Here is a 14199-nt window from a genome sequence, read left to right on the forward strand (position 1 = left end):
GTAAGTCAAGGGCAGGCCTGAGGCCCCCAAGGGGGGTGAGGACAGAGGATGCCCCCGGTGGTGGCTGGGCTGGGGGTCCCTCTGCACTCTGCCCCTCGTCCACAGGAGTGCAGGTGGGCGTGGTGGAGGCCTGGGATGCAGACCAGACAGAAGCCAACAACCGCATCAGCTTCAGCCTGTCAGGGAGCGGCGCCAACAATTTCATGGTGCGAGGCTCGGTGCTGGGGTCTGGGCAGGCAGTGGGCCGCCTCTCGTTGCCCTCGGATGTGAGTCTGGACTACGAGACACAGGCCTCCTTCAGTCTGATCGTGAGCGCCGAGAACACGGACGCCCAGGGGCGTGAGGCCACAGCAGAAGTCCTTGTGACTGTGGAGGATGTGAATGACGTGCCCCCCACCCTGGACCCAGCCTCGCTCCAGGGCGTCCGGGTGGCCGAGAATGGCTCGCAGCATGGCATATTGGTCAACGTGGTGGCCCAGGACAGGGACACCATGTCCCAGGTGGAGGTACAGCTTGTGAATGTCATCTGCACCAAGGCTGGAGTTGACGTGGGCAGCCTGTGCCACGGCTGGTTCTCTGTGCTGGCCAACGGCTCGGTGTTCATCAACCAGAGCGAGGCCATCGACTATGAGACCTGTGACTTGGTCACGCTGGTCGTGCGAGCCTATGACGTCACAACAGATCCCCGCTTCCAGGCCTACAGCGACAATGGTGAGGCAGCCTGGCCTGCGGGGTGTAGCAGGCTACAACACAGGGGCTGTGGGAAAGAACTGGAATTTGTAAGGTCTGGGTTCAAATCCTGGCTCCACCCCCTACCAGCTGTGCCCCTGGGAAAGTCACGACACTGCCCTGAGCTCTAGTTGCCCCATCGGTCAAGTGGAGATGGGTAGTAGGTTGGCTGTGAAGAGTAAATGAGAGTATGTATGAAAGGCATCGAGTGCAGTGCTTGGCATGCTGTTGTTGTTCAGTTGCTCAGTCGTGTCTTAGTCTTTGCGACCCCATGGGCTGCAGCACGCCAGGCCTCCCTGTCCCTAACCATCTCCCAAAATTTGCCCAAGTTCATGTCCATTGCATTGGTGATGCCATCCAGCCATCTCATCCTCTGACTCCCTCTTCTCCTCCTGCCTTCAATCTTTTCCAGCATCAGGGTCTTTTCTAATGAGTTGGCTGTTTGCATCAGATGAACAAAATACTGGAGCTTCAGCTTCAGCATCAGTCCTTCCAATGAGTACTCAGGGTTGACTTCCTTAAGATCGACTGGTTTGATCTCCTTGTTGTCCAAGGGACTTTAGCACTTAATGCTGTGATGCTGAGAGGCAGTGTAAAGAGACACTTCAGAGTCAGTCGTGTGCTCAGATCCTACCTCCGACACCAAGTAGCAATAACAGTCACATTAACAGCCAGCATATGTTTAATCCTTACTACAGCCCAGCCTATGCCAGGCACCTTGCAAGCATTTCACCATTTTACTCCCACACAGTCCATGTGGTAGGTGATCCCTAGCCAATTTTGTAGATGAGGAAACTGAGGTACAGAGTGGGCAGTTCAATAATCTAGCTTACACAGCTAACCAGGGTCAGAATAATGTTGTGGCCAGGTGGGACATACCTGGGCTGGGCTCAGTCCTGGCGCAGTGGTCTCACTGTGACTTTGGACAAGTTTGCTTATTCTCTCTGAGGTCTGGGGAGGATGCTCCCTCCTACAAAGGCCAGAGGAGACTGAGTTAGTAGGAGAGGAGACTGAGCGTGGGTGATGCATGGGAGGGAGGCTGCTGGGAACAAGCCTGAGGACCAGGCTTTGTGGGTCAAGTCTTTGCTTAGAGACCAAAGCCAGCCAATCTTTTCCCTCTAGGAAGCCTCCCCATCACCATCGAGGATGTGAATGACAACGCCCCTTACTTTCTGCCTGAGGATAAGACTTTCGGTAAGCTGCAAGCCCCTCCCTCCCCACCCACACTGTACTCTGCCAGAGCTACCTTTGGGCAACTCCCACAGATGCTGCTCAGACCCCAGGTGTGGCCCTGGATAGGCAGGAAGGCCTCCAGCCCTGCCTCTCTCTCAGGGATTCAACAGGAGGAGAGACCTGAGGTTTCACTCTGTCTCTGTCCCAACTCACATGTGACCCTGGGCCCGACCTTCCTTCTCTGGGCCTCAGTTTCCCCATCTGCACAATGGGAGGTGGAGGACCTGCTAACTAGCGGCTCAGGGGTAGCTGTAATGGGGATCTGGGAGTAGAGAGCTTAAGGGCAGGTTTGGAGGGATGAGCCCCGAGCTGGGCTTATGGTCAGCACTTGGCCAAGTGGGCACTGGCCCTGATGCCACTGACCTCTTCCTGTCCACACTTGCAGTGATTATCCCGGAACTCGTAATGCCCAACCAGCAGGTGGCGTCTGTCCAGGTAAGTCCTTGGCTCCAGCCTTTGTCAGTCACATTAGCCCCAGCAGACACGGGGCTAGGCCTTTAGGTCTTTCAGCCATTCTTCAAATGTTTTAACATTGTAAAGAAAATGTATTAACTCTCCGGAATGGAAATGAATCACCTGCTTAATTGATATCATTAAACTCCATTAATTGTTAAATGTGGTATTCATAAAAAATTCATGACCCTAAAAACCACTTGCAGTGCTTTTCTTCAGAATTCTGGACTATTACAGAGAAATCACAATAACTGTAAATTAAACAAGTTCCTCATATTAAATAATTTCCAGAGCAAGCTGCAAAAATGTTTTTAATTTTTATGGCAGTGGATGTGTTTATTAGAGGGTGGTGGCTGTGCCCGCAGTGGGTGGGGGCTGAGGCCTCCCCCACAGTCCTGGGGCCTGGGCCTGGCCGGGTCTTTTAACTGAGCTGGGGAGCTGCTATGCCTTTTTGGAGCTCATTTTCCCATCCAGACAAGAAGCTGTAACTTGGCAGTAACTCCTTAGGGTTCAGGCATTTTGTATGTGGGTGGCCCTCCTTGAGTTATGGAAAGGGCATGGGTGTGGAGATGGATGGGTCTGGCCCTTCCCACTTACAGCCGAATGTGCCCTGGGGAGGACGGGTCTCTCTCAGAACCCCAGTGTCCTCCCATAAAAGCGGAATAGTAATTCTCCCTTTCTGGGGCTTCCCAGGTGGCGCTAGTGGTAAAGAACCCACCTGCCAATGCAGGAGACATAAAGATGTGGGTTTGATCCCTGGGTTGGGAAGATCCCCTGGAGGAGGAATTGGCAACCCACTGGACAGTTCCATGGACAGAGGAGCCTGGCGGGCTACGGTCCATGGGGTCACAGAGAGTTGGACACAGCTGAAGCCACTTAGCATACACGCATGCATGCAATTCTCCCTCTCTAGGTTCTTTCTAGGCTCAAACGGTCAGTTTTCCAATCTTCAGCCCTGGCTGAAGACATTCATTCCAACGTCAGGAGTGTGGCCCTGGCTTTAAACAATTTTCTTTAAATTAACTCCCTTTTGAAACGTCAACACCAGCTCTGGCCTCATCCCGAACAGTGACATCAGCGGCCTCACAGCTCTGTGTGTTGGTCGTATTCTTCTCCGAAAGGCACTAGAGTGAATAAAGATGCCTCATTTCACGGTCCGCTGGGGGAATTCATACTCCGGTTAGCGAGTGCTGAAAGGAGGGCTCTGGGGGAAGGTGCTTGGAAGACAGTAGGTGCTCAGGACAACTGGGGGTCCCTAGGTTTGTGCGTGTTGGCAGTGAGGGGGGGACCTTCCACCTGGGAGGGACCTGGGCAGTGACCTGTTGAGTTGAAGCAGGGACATGTTCAAACCCTGTTTGTTTAAAGCATTTGGTCAGTGGCCTGGGGAAGGCCAATAGAGGTCACGGCGGGGCCAGGCTCCCAGGCGAGCCTAGCTTCAGATTCCTGCTGGGACTGGAGAGGTGCCTGGCCTGGCCCAGCCCCCAGAGTTTGTTTACTCTGTCTTGCTCCCAGGCCAGAGATGACGACTCAGGGAACAACGGGGCCATCCTGTTCTCCATCCTCCAAGTGGATTTCATCGCTAAGGATGGGGACGTGATCCCTTTCCAGAGCTTCTTCCGGATCTCCACTTCCTCGGAGGCCAACGTGTTCACTGGCAACATTGAGTAACTGCGGGCAGCTCCCGGGCAGGGGTGGGGGAGCCAAGCGGGGCCCTGGGGCAGGGAGTTCCCCATCCTAGGAGGGGTCCGAGGGGGTTCCGAGAGGACTCCAGCTTGGGTTTCAGAACTGAGTGATGCCCTCCTACCTTCCATAGCCTGGTCACCAGCCTTGATTCCACTCTCCAAGGCATCTACCAAGTGACGGTCAAGGCCCAAGACAAGCCTTCTGAGGGTCTTGCCCAGGAAGCCAGAATCACCCTAAATGTGAGTGTTCGGTTCTGACCCGGTTCCCAGTGCCCTCTGCCAGCCCCGGGGTCCCTTGCGTCTCATCTTCCCCATGCCCCCCTCCCACAGCTCTTCACCGTGGACCAGAGTTACCGCGTGAGGCTGCAGTTCTCACTGAGCAAGGAGGAAGTGGGCACCAAAGCGGACGACATTAAGGCGTAGGTCTGGGGAGCCAGGGGGGTGGGTGGCCTGTGGGGAAGAACAGGGCTTGGGAGCCTAGTCCCTGACAGAAATCTTAATGGAATATCTCTCAACGCTGTCCGTGACCCACATTTGATCTGGTCCTTGTCTTTGACCCTATACCTGTACCTGCACTTCCCTTCTGCATGCCCCCAGAAGCCTATGGTTGGCTGGGCAGAGACAGGCCTAAGGAGGCCTGCCACATCCAGTTGCAAAGGCAGTGCACTGCACAAGGGCACTCTGCTTGCTAAACTATAAACCCGGCCCCAAAGGAAGGGGCTTCCTTGTCTAATTTGTGCAAGAGTGCTACTTGCTTAGCCAGTGGAGCTGTCCAGAGGAGGTGACCCTCACACAATCCGTAATTTCACTGGCAGAGCCCAGGCCACAGGTCTGGGCTAAGGTCCCTACCCCAGCCCTCCGTGACATCTGCCTCCTTTGCAGGGCTCTTGCTCAGGCAACCAGGACCACTGTCTACATTGTGAACATTCAGGACATAGACTCCCCGGTTCGGTGAGTGCCCACTCGGTGGATGGGGCAAGGAAGAGAGGATCAGCAGCAGGGGTGCGGCCGGGTGGTCCCGGGCTGCGAGCTTCACCTCTGCCCCATTCCAGGGCCCGAGGACGTTCCTACCTCGATGCCTATTTTGTCTTCTCAAATGGGTCGGCCTTGACCCTTGACCAGCTGAGTGTGTGAGTGGGTTTGCCCTTGGGGTGGGCTAGAGGGTAAGCAAGAGGCCTGGGGGATGCCAATGTCCCTTGGGCCTGAGTGGATCTTTGTGGCCAGGATGATCCGGAATGACCAGGACTCCCTGACGCAGCTGCTGCAGCTGGGGCTGGTGGTACTGGTGAGTGTTGGTGGGACAGAGGTAATGGGGGAGCAGGGAGGCAGGAGACTGACCCCACAGCCTCCTCCCATCACACTCCTTCTTCTCCAGGGCGCCCAGGACAGCCTAGAGTCGGAGTCACCGGACACATTCCGCAACATCACCATAGGACTGGGAGTGGCTTTGCTGCTGGTCATCGTGATCTTTTGCACGATCATCGTGTGTACCCAGAAGAGGTGCTGCTCGCATCACCCTCTGTGTCTCCAACCTCCCCTCCCTCACCACCCAAGATATCTAGGGGTAGAAAGACCTGGGGCTTAGGTGTCAGGTACATCTGTATTCAATCCCCAGTGACTCCTTATGATCCCTTGGGTAGGTCATCTCCCCTCCCCAAGCCTCAGTTTCCTCATTTGCAGAATAGGCTTGATGCTAGATTCCCCAAAGCATTTCAGGGATCCATGTGCATCTCATACCAGCAGATATCTGGCACATGTTGTTTAGTCACTCAGTCTTGTCTGATTCTCTGACACCCCATGGACTGCAGCACCCCAGGCTTCCTTGTCCTTCACTATCTCCCAGAGTTTGTTCAAACTCATGTCCACTGAGTCGGTGATGCCATCCAACCATCTCATCCTCTGTTGCCTCCTCCTCCTGCCTTCAATCTTTCCCAGCATCAGGGTCTTTTCCAATGAGTCAGTTCTTTGCATCAGGTGGCCAAAGTATTGGAGCTCCAACATCAGTCCTTCCAGAGTATTCAGGGTTGATTTTCCTTAGGATTGACTGATTTGATCTTCTTGGATTTCAAGACTCCCAAGAGTCTTCCCCAGAATCACAGTTCAAAAGCATCAATTCTTTGGTGCTCAGCCTTCTTTATGGTCCAACTCTCACATCCATACATGACTACTGGAAAAACCATAGTTTTGACTACACAGACTTTTGTCAGTAAAGTGATGTCTCTGCTTTTTAATATGCTGTCTAGATTGGTCATAGCTTTTCTTCCAAGGAGCAAGCATCTTTTAATTTCATGGCTGTAGTCACTGTCCACAGTGATTTGGGATCCCAGGAAAATAAAATCTGTCACTGTTTCCACTTTTTCCCCATCTATTTGCCATGAAGTGATGGGACTGGATGCCTTGATCTTCATTCTTTGAACACTGAGTTTTAAGCTAGCTTTCTTTCACTCTCCTCTTTTTACCTTTATCAAGAGGCTCTTTAGTTCCTCTTCGATTTCTGTCATTAGAGTGGTATCATCTGCATATCTGAAGTTGTTGATATTTCTCCCAGCAATCTTGACTCCAGCTTGTGAATCATCCAGCCTGGCATTTCACGTGATGTACTCTGCATATAAGTTAAATAAGCAGAGTGACAATATACAGTCTTGATGTACTCCTTTCCAAGTTTTGAACCAGTCCATTGTTCTAACTGTTCTAACTGTTGTTTCTTGACCTGCATATAGGTTTCTTAGGAGGCAGGTAAGGTGGTCTGGTATTCCCATCTCTTTAAGAATTTTCTACAATTTGTTGTGATCCATAGTCAAAGGCTTTAACCTAGTCAATGGGGCAGAAGTAGATGTTTTTCTGGAATTTCCTTGCTTTCTCTATGATCCAATGGATGTTGGCAATTTGGTATCTGGTTCCTCTGCCTTTTCTAAAACCAGCTTGTACATTTGGAAGTTCTTGGTTCATATGCTTTTGAAGCCTAGTTTGAAGGATTTTGAGCATTACCTTGCTAGTGTGTGAAATGAGCACAATTGTACAGTAGTTTGAACATTCTTTGCTATTGCCTTGCTTTGGGATTGGAATGAAAACTGACCTTTTCCAGTATTGTGGCCACTTGTGGCTGAGTTTTCCAAATTTGCTGACATATTGAGTGCGGTACTTGAACAGCATCATCTTTTAGGATTTGAAATACCTCAGCTGGAATTCCATCACCTCCATTAGCTTTGTTCATAGTAATGCTTCCTAAGGCCCAATTGACATCACACTCCAGGATGTCTGGCTCTAGGTGAGTGATCTCATCATCGTGCTTATCCAGGTCATTGAGACCATTTTGTAGAGTTCTGTGTATTCTTGCCACCTCTTCTTAAACTATTGTGTTTCTTTTAGGTCCTTGACATTTCTGTCCTTTATTTTGCCCATCTTTGCATGGAATGTTCCCTTGGTATCTCTAATTTTCTTGAAAAGATCTCTAATCTTTGCCATTCTACTGTTTTCCTCTATTTCTTTGTGTTGTTCACTTAGGAAGACTTTCTTATCTCTCCTTGCTATTCTCTGGAACTCTGCATTCAGATGGGTATATCCTTCCTTTTCTCCTTTGCCTTTAGCTTCTCTTTTTTCTTCAGCTATTTGTTAGGCCTCCTGTCAATAACTTTGCCTTCTTTTTATTTTTTTATTTTTAACTTTGCCTTCTTGCATTTCTCTTTCTTGGGAATGGTTTTGGTCACTTCCTCCTGTACAGTGTTACAAATCTCCATCCTTAGTTCTTCAGGCACTCTGTCTACCAGATCTAATCCCTTGAATCTACTCATCACCTCCACTGTATCATCATAAGTGATTTGATTTAGGTCATATCTGAATGGTCTAGTGGTTTTCCCTACTTTCTTCAAGTTAAGCCTGAATTTTGCAATAAGGAGCCTATGATCTGAGCCACAGCTCCAGATCTTGTTTTTGCTGACTGTAGAGAGCTTCTCCACCTCTGGCTGCAAAGAACATAATCAATCTGATTTTGGTATTGACCATCTGGTGATGTCCATGTGTAGAGTCATCTCTTGGATGACTCTTGGGTTGTTGGAAAAGGGTGTTTGCTATGACTGGTGTGTTCTCTTGGCAAAACTCTGTTAGCCTTTGCCCTGCTTCATTTTGTACTCCAAGGCCAAACTTGCTTGTTTCTCCAGGTATCTCTTGACTTCATACTTTTGCATTCTAGTCCCCTATGATGAAAGGGACACCCTTTTTTGTTAGTTCTAGAAGGTCTTGTAGGTCTTTATAGAACTGGTCAACTTCAGCTTCTGTGGCATTAGTGGTTGTGGTATAGACTTGGATTACTGTGATGTTGAATAGTTTGCTTTGGAAACAAACCAAGATCATTCTGTTGTTTTGTTTTTTTTAGATTTCATGCAAGTACCGCATTTTGAACTCTTTTGTTGACTATGAGGGCTATTGCATTTCTTCTAAGGGATTCTTGCCCTTATATATGACCATTCCTATCCATTTTAGTTCACTGATTCCTAAAATGTCGATGTTCACTCTTGCCATCTTCTGCTTGACCACATCCATGGTCATGGACCTAACACTCCAGGTTCCCATGCAATATTGTTCTTTACAGCATTGGAGTTTACTTTCACCACCAGACACATCCACAGCTGAGGGCCAGTTGTGCTCTGGCCCAGCCTCTTCATTCTTTCTGGAGCTATTTCTTCACTTTTCCCTGGTAGTTTTCTGGACACCTACCAATCTGCTGGGGCTCATCTTCCAGTGTTATTCATATCTTTTTGTCTTTTCATACTGTTCATGGGGTTCTCAAGGCAAGAATATTGGAGTGGTTTGCCATTCCCTTCTCCAGTGAGCCATGTTTTGTCAGAACTTTCCACCATGACCCGTCCGTCTTGGGTGGCTCTGCACAGCATGGCTCATAGTTTCACTGAGTTACACGAGGCTGTGATCCATGTGATCATTTTGGTTAGCTTTCTGTGATTATGGCTTTCATTCTGGAGGCTGTGGGACTGTAGTTCTTGCTTTTTCTGTCTGCTCTCTGATGGAAGAAGGTAAGAGGCTTGTGCAAACTTTCTGATGGGAGGGACTGGCTGTGGGAAAAACTGGGTCTCCTCTATTGGGCAGGGCCATGCTCAGTAAATCCTTAATCTAATTTTCTGCTGATGGGTGGGGTGCTCCCTTCCTGTTAGTTTTTTGTTCTGAGGTGGCCCAGTCCTGGAGTCTACAGGCTCTAAAGTGAAAGTGAAGTCGCTCAGTTGTGTTCGACTCTTTGCAACCCCATGGCCTGTAGCCTACCAGGCTTCTCCATCCATGGGATTTTCCAGGCAAGAATACTGGAGTGGGTTACCATTTCCTTCTCCAGGAGATCTTCCCGACCCAGGGATTGAACCTGGGTCTCCCGAATTGTAGGCAGACGCTCTACCATCTGAACCACAAGGGAACTCTAAGGCAAGGCTAAAAGCAAACTGCAGAAGGACTTATGCCAACATACCCCTCCTAGGATTGCTGCTGCCAGTGCCTGAGGGTGGCAGTGGGTTGGCAGTGACCTGACTTGGGGACAGGGGCACTGGCACATGCTGTGCATTTAATAAATGTTGCTTCTTTCACCCTTTCTAATACATATGGAGGCAGTAGCCATATCTGGGTGTGATTCTAGGCTTTGTCACTGATCAGCTGTGTGGTCTTCAGCAGTGATTTCCCTTCTGTGGTTCTTACTCTCTGTAAGATGGAGCTAACACTCCACCAGCCAGGTTGTGGTGAAATCACACTCTCAGGGCCTGTACTGGGCACACAGTAGGTGAACAGGGAAAGTAGTGACCTCCCCTTCCGGGTTCCCCATAGCTACCAGCGGAAGCTTCGGGCTATGAAAGCTGCCAAGGAGGCCCGGAAGACAGCGGTGGGGATGATGCCCCCAGGCTCTGCCATCCCTGGGACTAACGTGTACAACACTGAGAGGTAAGTGGGGATCAAAGGGTGGGTAAGAGGCCCCATGGGGTGGTTAAGCCCATGGTTACTGGACTGGGCCTTCTCTCCAGGGCTAATCCCATGCTGAACCTCCCCGCCAAGGACCTGGGCTTTGAGTCCCAATCTTCCTCCAGTGACTTGGACCACATCAGGTGAGTAGTGCCCCTGACAGTCAGGCTGGTTGGTGGTAATAGTCATGGTGTTGGAAAGGGTGATAGTGACAGTGATGGTGGTGGTGATGGTGTGGTGATGGTGGTGATGGATATGGTGGTAACGGTGGTAGTGGAAGTTGTTGGCCAGAGACAGGCTGGATTGGGCCTGCCAGTCATCTGAGCTCCATTATCTCCCCTACAGCGTCAACTCCCTGGATGACAATTCTGTGGATCTGGAAAACAGCAGGCAGGAAATCAAGGCAAGAGTGGGGATGAGTTGGTACCTGGGGCTTCTGATTTAGGGCTCTTCTCTGAAGAGCTGGGGTTCAGGACAGAGCTCGAGGGACCTGCTGCTGACATGGGTGGGAAATCCCATGGCTTTGGAAGGGGACCTAACCCTTATTCCTCTACTCATTCACTGTGACCCCAGGTGGGTGACATCTTCCCTCTGGTTCTCAGTTTTCTCATCTATAAATGGGGATCAGAACACCAACTATTCAAAACTGTTGTGAGGATGAAATAAGAGTGGGTATAAAAACCATCTGGCACAAAGCAAGTGTTCAGAAATCTGGTTCCTTCCCTTTATATCCTTTATATAAAAGCTGGTGGGGTGGGAAGAGGAGATCCGGAGATGAACATAATCCAACTGAAGAGCAAAGGTAGGCTCGAGTGAACAGCAGCGCTGTTGTTTGTTCAGTATGCTAGTTGGTTCAGTTAGATCAAGCATTTGCATAACCTGGGCTGCTGACATGGGGAGCTCTTTAGATGTGAGTATATCAGGTCACAGCCCAGAGATTCTGATCAGCTAGGGTGGGCCTGGGAAGCAAGGTGCTGCTAAAGCTCCCAGGATTCTAATGTGCAGGTGAATGAGAACCAGGCAACTGGGAAAGTAGATTAGAGGGCTGGGTGGGTGATGGAGCGCCAGAACCAGGAGCAGCTATCCTCTCCTTCCCACTTTGAAAACCACTACTGGAGTAGAAGCTCTAAGGTCCACTGACATTTGATAGGTTGTGTGTGTGTGTGTGTGTGTGTGTGTGTGTGTGTGTGTGTGTGTGTGTGTGTGTGTGTGTGTGTGTGTGTGTGTGTGTGTGTGTGTGTGTGTGTGTGTGTAGGGATGGGTATCCACCCGCCATTCACCTTATCCACCCTACTTTGGGTCTTACCCTCAGCCTAGCCCTGCCCTCCAGGGGATCCATAGCCACCCTTCATGCTTCAGGACTTTTACTTTTAAAAAATATTTATTTATTTATTATTGGCTGTGCTGGGGCTTCCCTGATAGCTGGTAAAGAATCCAGGCTGTGCTGGGTCTTTATTGCTGTGTGAGGGCTTTCTCTAGTTGTGGTGCATGGGCTTATCATTGTTGTAGCTTCTCTTGTTGTAAAGCACAGGCTCTAGGGCAAGCAGGCTTCAGTAGTTGCAGCACACAGACTCCATAGCTGCAGTTTGCGGGATCCAGAGCACCGGCTCAGTAATCGTGGTGTGGGGGCTTAGTTGCCTTGAGACACATGGGATGTTCCTGGAGCAGAGATCAAACCTGATTTCCCTGCATTGGCAGGCAGATTGGGCTTCCCTGGTAGCTTGGACGGTAAAGCGTCTGTCTACAATGAGGGAGACCCGGGTTCGATCCCTGGGTCGGGAAGATCTCCTGGAGAAGGCAATGGCAACCCACTCCAGTATTCATGCCTGGAAAATCCCATGGACTGAGGAGCCTGGTGGGCCACAGTCCATGGGGTCGCAAAGAGTCAGACACGACTGAGCGACTTCTCTTCTTTTCTTCTTAATCACTGGACTACCAGGGAAGCCTCATGCTTCAGGCCTTATTTTCCCTTGAGGATCCCTTACTTGAAAAGATTTGGTCAACCAAAGCCTCTTACAGGTGTTAAAATATCAGAATGCTGCCCAGGGACCTGGCTGTCACTTGAAGGCTTCCAAATGGGCCCCCAAGGATGAAGGTGGTGGATGGGGGTTCAGGCTGCCAGGCAGTGCTGGAGGCCTCTGGATGGATGGCTCATCTCTGGGTTCGAGATGGTTTGGAGCAAAAACTCCAACTTAGGTGGAGGGAAACAGTCTTGTGGGTTGGAGCCGGCGACTGGGCAGGTGGTTCCTAACAGAGGCTAAGGTTGACCCTAGTGGAGGAGAATGGAGTGGGGAGGGGAGTGGAGTCAGAGACCCCGGCAGTGGGGCTGGACCTGTGGGTTGGGGAGGGCCAGGGAACTCCCAGAGAGTCTGGAGAGGGAGGAGGGCCAGAGCACTGAGCGTCTTCAGGTCGGGAAAGAGCCAATCCTGCGAAGGCAAGGGCTGGGGTTGTTTCCGAGATCCTGCAGCGGAAGGTGGGCCTTGAGGTCTCCAAGTGCGGAATGCAGGTGGGGCCTTTTTCCAGAGACCCCTTGGGGCCGACTCACCTAAGCCTTCCATAAATGGTTTGTGTGGAAGGTCTGAAAAACCTGAGGGCTCATCCAGTCTGAGTTTTTCAAGCAAACAAGGCCAGGGAGGGGTGCTGAACTGCCCAAGATCAAAAAGCTTGGGAGGCCAGGGCCGCCCAGAACCCAGGTCTCCTACCTCCTAGGCCAGGCTGTTTCCTGGGTTGCACTGTGCCAACTCTTCCCAATGGGGGTCTGTGTGGAGGGCTCTGGGGAGCATGGCAGACTGTTTAGTTCCTCCTGGGACCCCCTCAGATATTCCACTGTTTCCCAGGGACCAGAACAACCCCAGTCTGGAAAAAGCCCTTAGTGAGGGTGAAGGTGGTGGCGGCGGTTGGGGCTTTGCTCCCATGGGTGTCTTCATGGTGGGGTAACTGAGCCTGGGGGCCTGGCTGGGCCACAGGAGGGATTCTTGTGAAGGTGTGAGTGTGACATGTCACATGGTGAGGGGGAAGAGGGAGGGCAGGAGACCAGTGAGTGTATGCTGTGATGGCCGGCAGGCAGGACCTGGGTGTGATGTATCCCTCTGGGATGGCAGAAGGACCTGCCAGATTCAGCCAGGGGCAGCGTGGAGCCATGGACAGGCTTTAGAGTCAGCAAGACCAGTGGTCCAAACCTTGCTCTGCCCCTTCTGGGCCAGAGAGCCTTCCAAGCCTCAGTTTCTTCATCTGTAAACTGGGGGACATGATCCCTCCCTCAGGGAGTCCTGTGAGTACCTCAGGTCGTGGATGGCTGTGCCCAGCACCCACCGTGCATGCCATGAGGTACAGGTGGCAAGGACTGTGGCTGGACTGGCTCTCTGGATAGGACACAGGGCCTGACATTACTCAGGACCTGGCAGGAGAGCAAAATGCCGCCACATCCGTGGGCGAGACAAAGGCTGGAGTAGACCCCTGAGGCCCGCCCCATCACCTGAACCCGTCTGCACCACCAGTAGTCATGGCCGCCTCTGGGACAGAGTCAGGAACTGAGACCCCAGCCAAGGAACCATCTGGTCGTGAGCTTGAAGGCCCACTCCTTCTCCTAAGGACTGGGGAGATCACTCCGTCTTGACCCTGGACTGACCCCTCCCCTCCCTCTTTCCACAGAAGGAGCCCCTGCATGGTCCCATGGGGCCAGATCCAGAGCCCTGGGACAGTGACCTCTTCGGCAGGAAGGAGGAGCTGGGCTTCACCAACCTTGGCCTGGACACCACAGACCTGTGATGGGGGTGTAGCCACCGGACTCTGGCCACAGAGCTCCACACGGGCCCCCACTCTTCTGATCCACCTCCAAAGGGGCTTTGTTACGCCCAAATTACACCTACCCTTCCCTGATCATAATAAGATAAGCTGCTCCACCCCCGTCTGCTTGTAGCCAATCACAGCTGACAAGGGTTGGGGGAGTATTTTATTACCAATGTATTGTGACAGTTTGTAGCCAAAAACCGTGGCTGGAGGGTTGGGGGACAGGGGTACTGAGTGGTCACAAGGGGCTTGTGGGGCTCACGGCACTGGGGGACGAGGGACCCGAGAGGGTGGTCTTTTGGGACTACGGTGGTTGTAGAGTGAGCTCTCCGTCGTGTCCCCAGCGCCCAAGGCCAGCTGTCAC

At 51.5% G+C, this 14199-nt stretch overlaps 1 protein-coding gene across 1 annotated transcript in view; it reads left to right on the plus strand.

Moving 5' to 3' along the window:
• CDHR2 (cadherin related family member 2) overlaps positions 1–14001 on the plus strand; it is a 44454-nt gene extending 30453 nt beyond the window's left edge. The window contains exons 19-32 of the mRNA XM_065934623.1: positions 106–711; positions 1852–1923; positions 2348–2397; positions 3928–4079; positions 4229–4337; positions 4428–4516; positions 4980–5048; positions 5150–5227; positions 5322–5382; positions 5473–5597; positions 9915–10028; positions 10109–10189; positions 10392–10449; positions 13698–14001. Of these exons, the coding sequence (XP_065790695.1) occupies positions 106–711; positions 1852–1923; positions 2348–2397; positions 3928–4079; positions 4229–4337; positions 4428–4516; positions 4980–5048; positions 5150–5227; positions 5322–5382; positions 5473–5597; positions 9915–10028; positions 10109–10189; positions 10392–10449; positions 13698–13814 (1781 nt within the window). The 3' untranslated portion in view covers positions 13815–14001. The remainder of the gene's footprint in view (positions 1–105; positions 712–1851; positions 1924–2347; positions 2398–3927; positions 4080–4228; positions 4338–4427; positions 4517–4979; positions 5049–5149; positions 5228–5321; positions 5383–5472; positions 5598–9914; positions 10029–10108; positions 10190–10391; positions 10450–13697) is intronic.
• Positions 14002–14199: the final 198 nt, after the last annotated feature.

This window comes from Muntiacus reevesi, chromosome 1 (assembly GCF_963930625.1).
Source record: "Muntiacus reevesi chromosome 1, mMunRee1.1, whole genome shotgun sequence".
Lineage (NCBI taxonomy): Eukaryota > Metazoa > Chordata > Mammalia > Artiodactyla > Cervidae > Muntiacus > Muntiacus reevesi.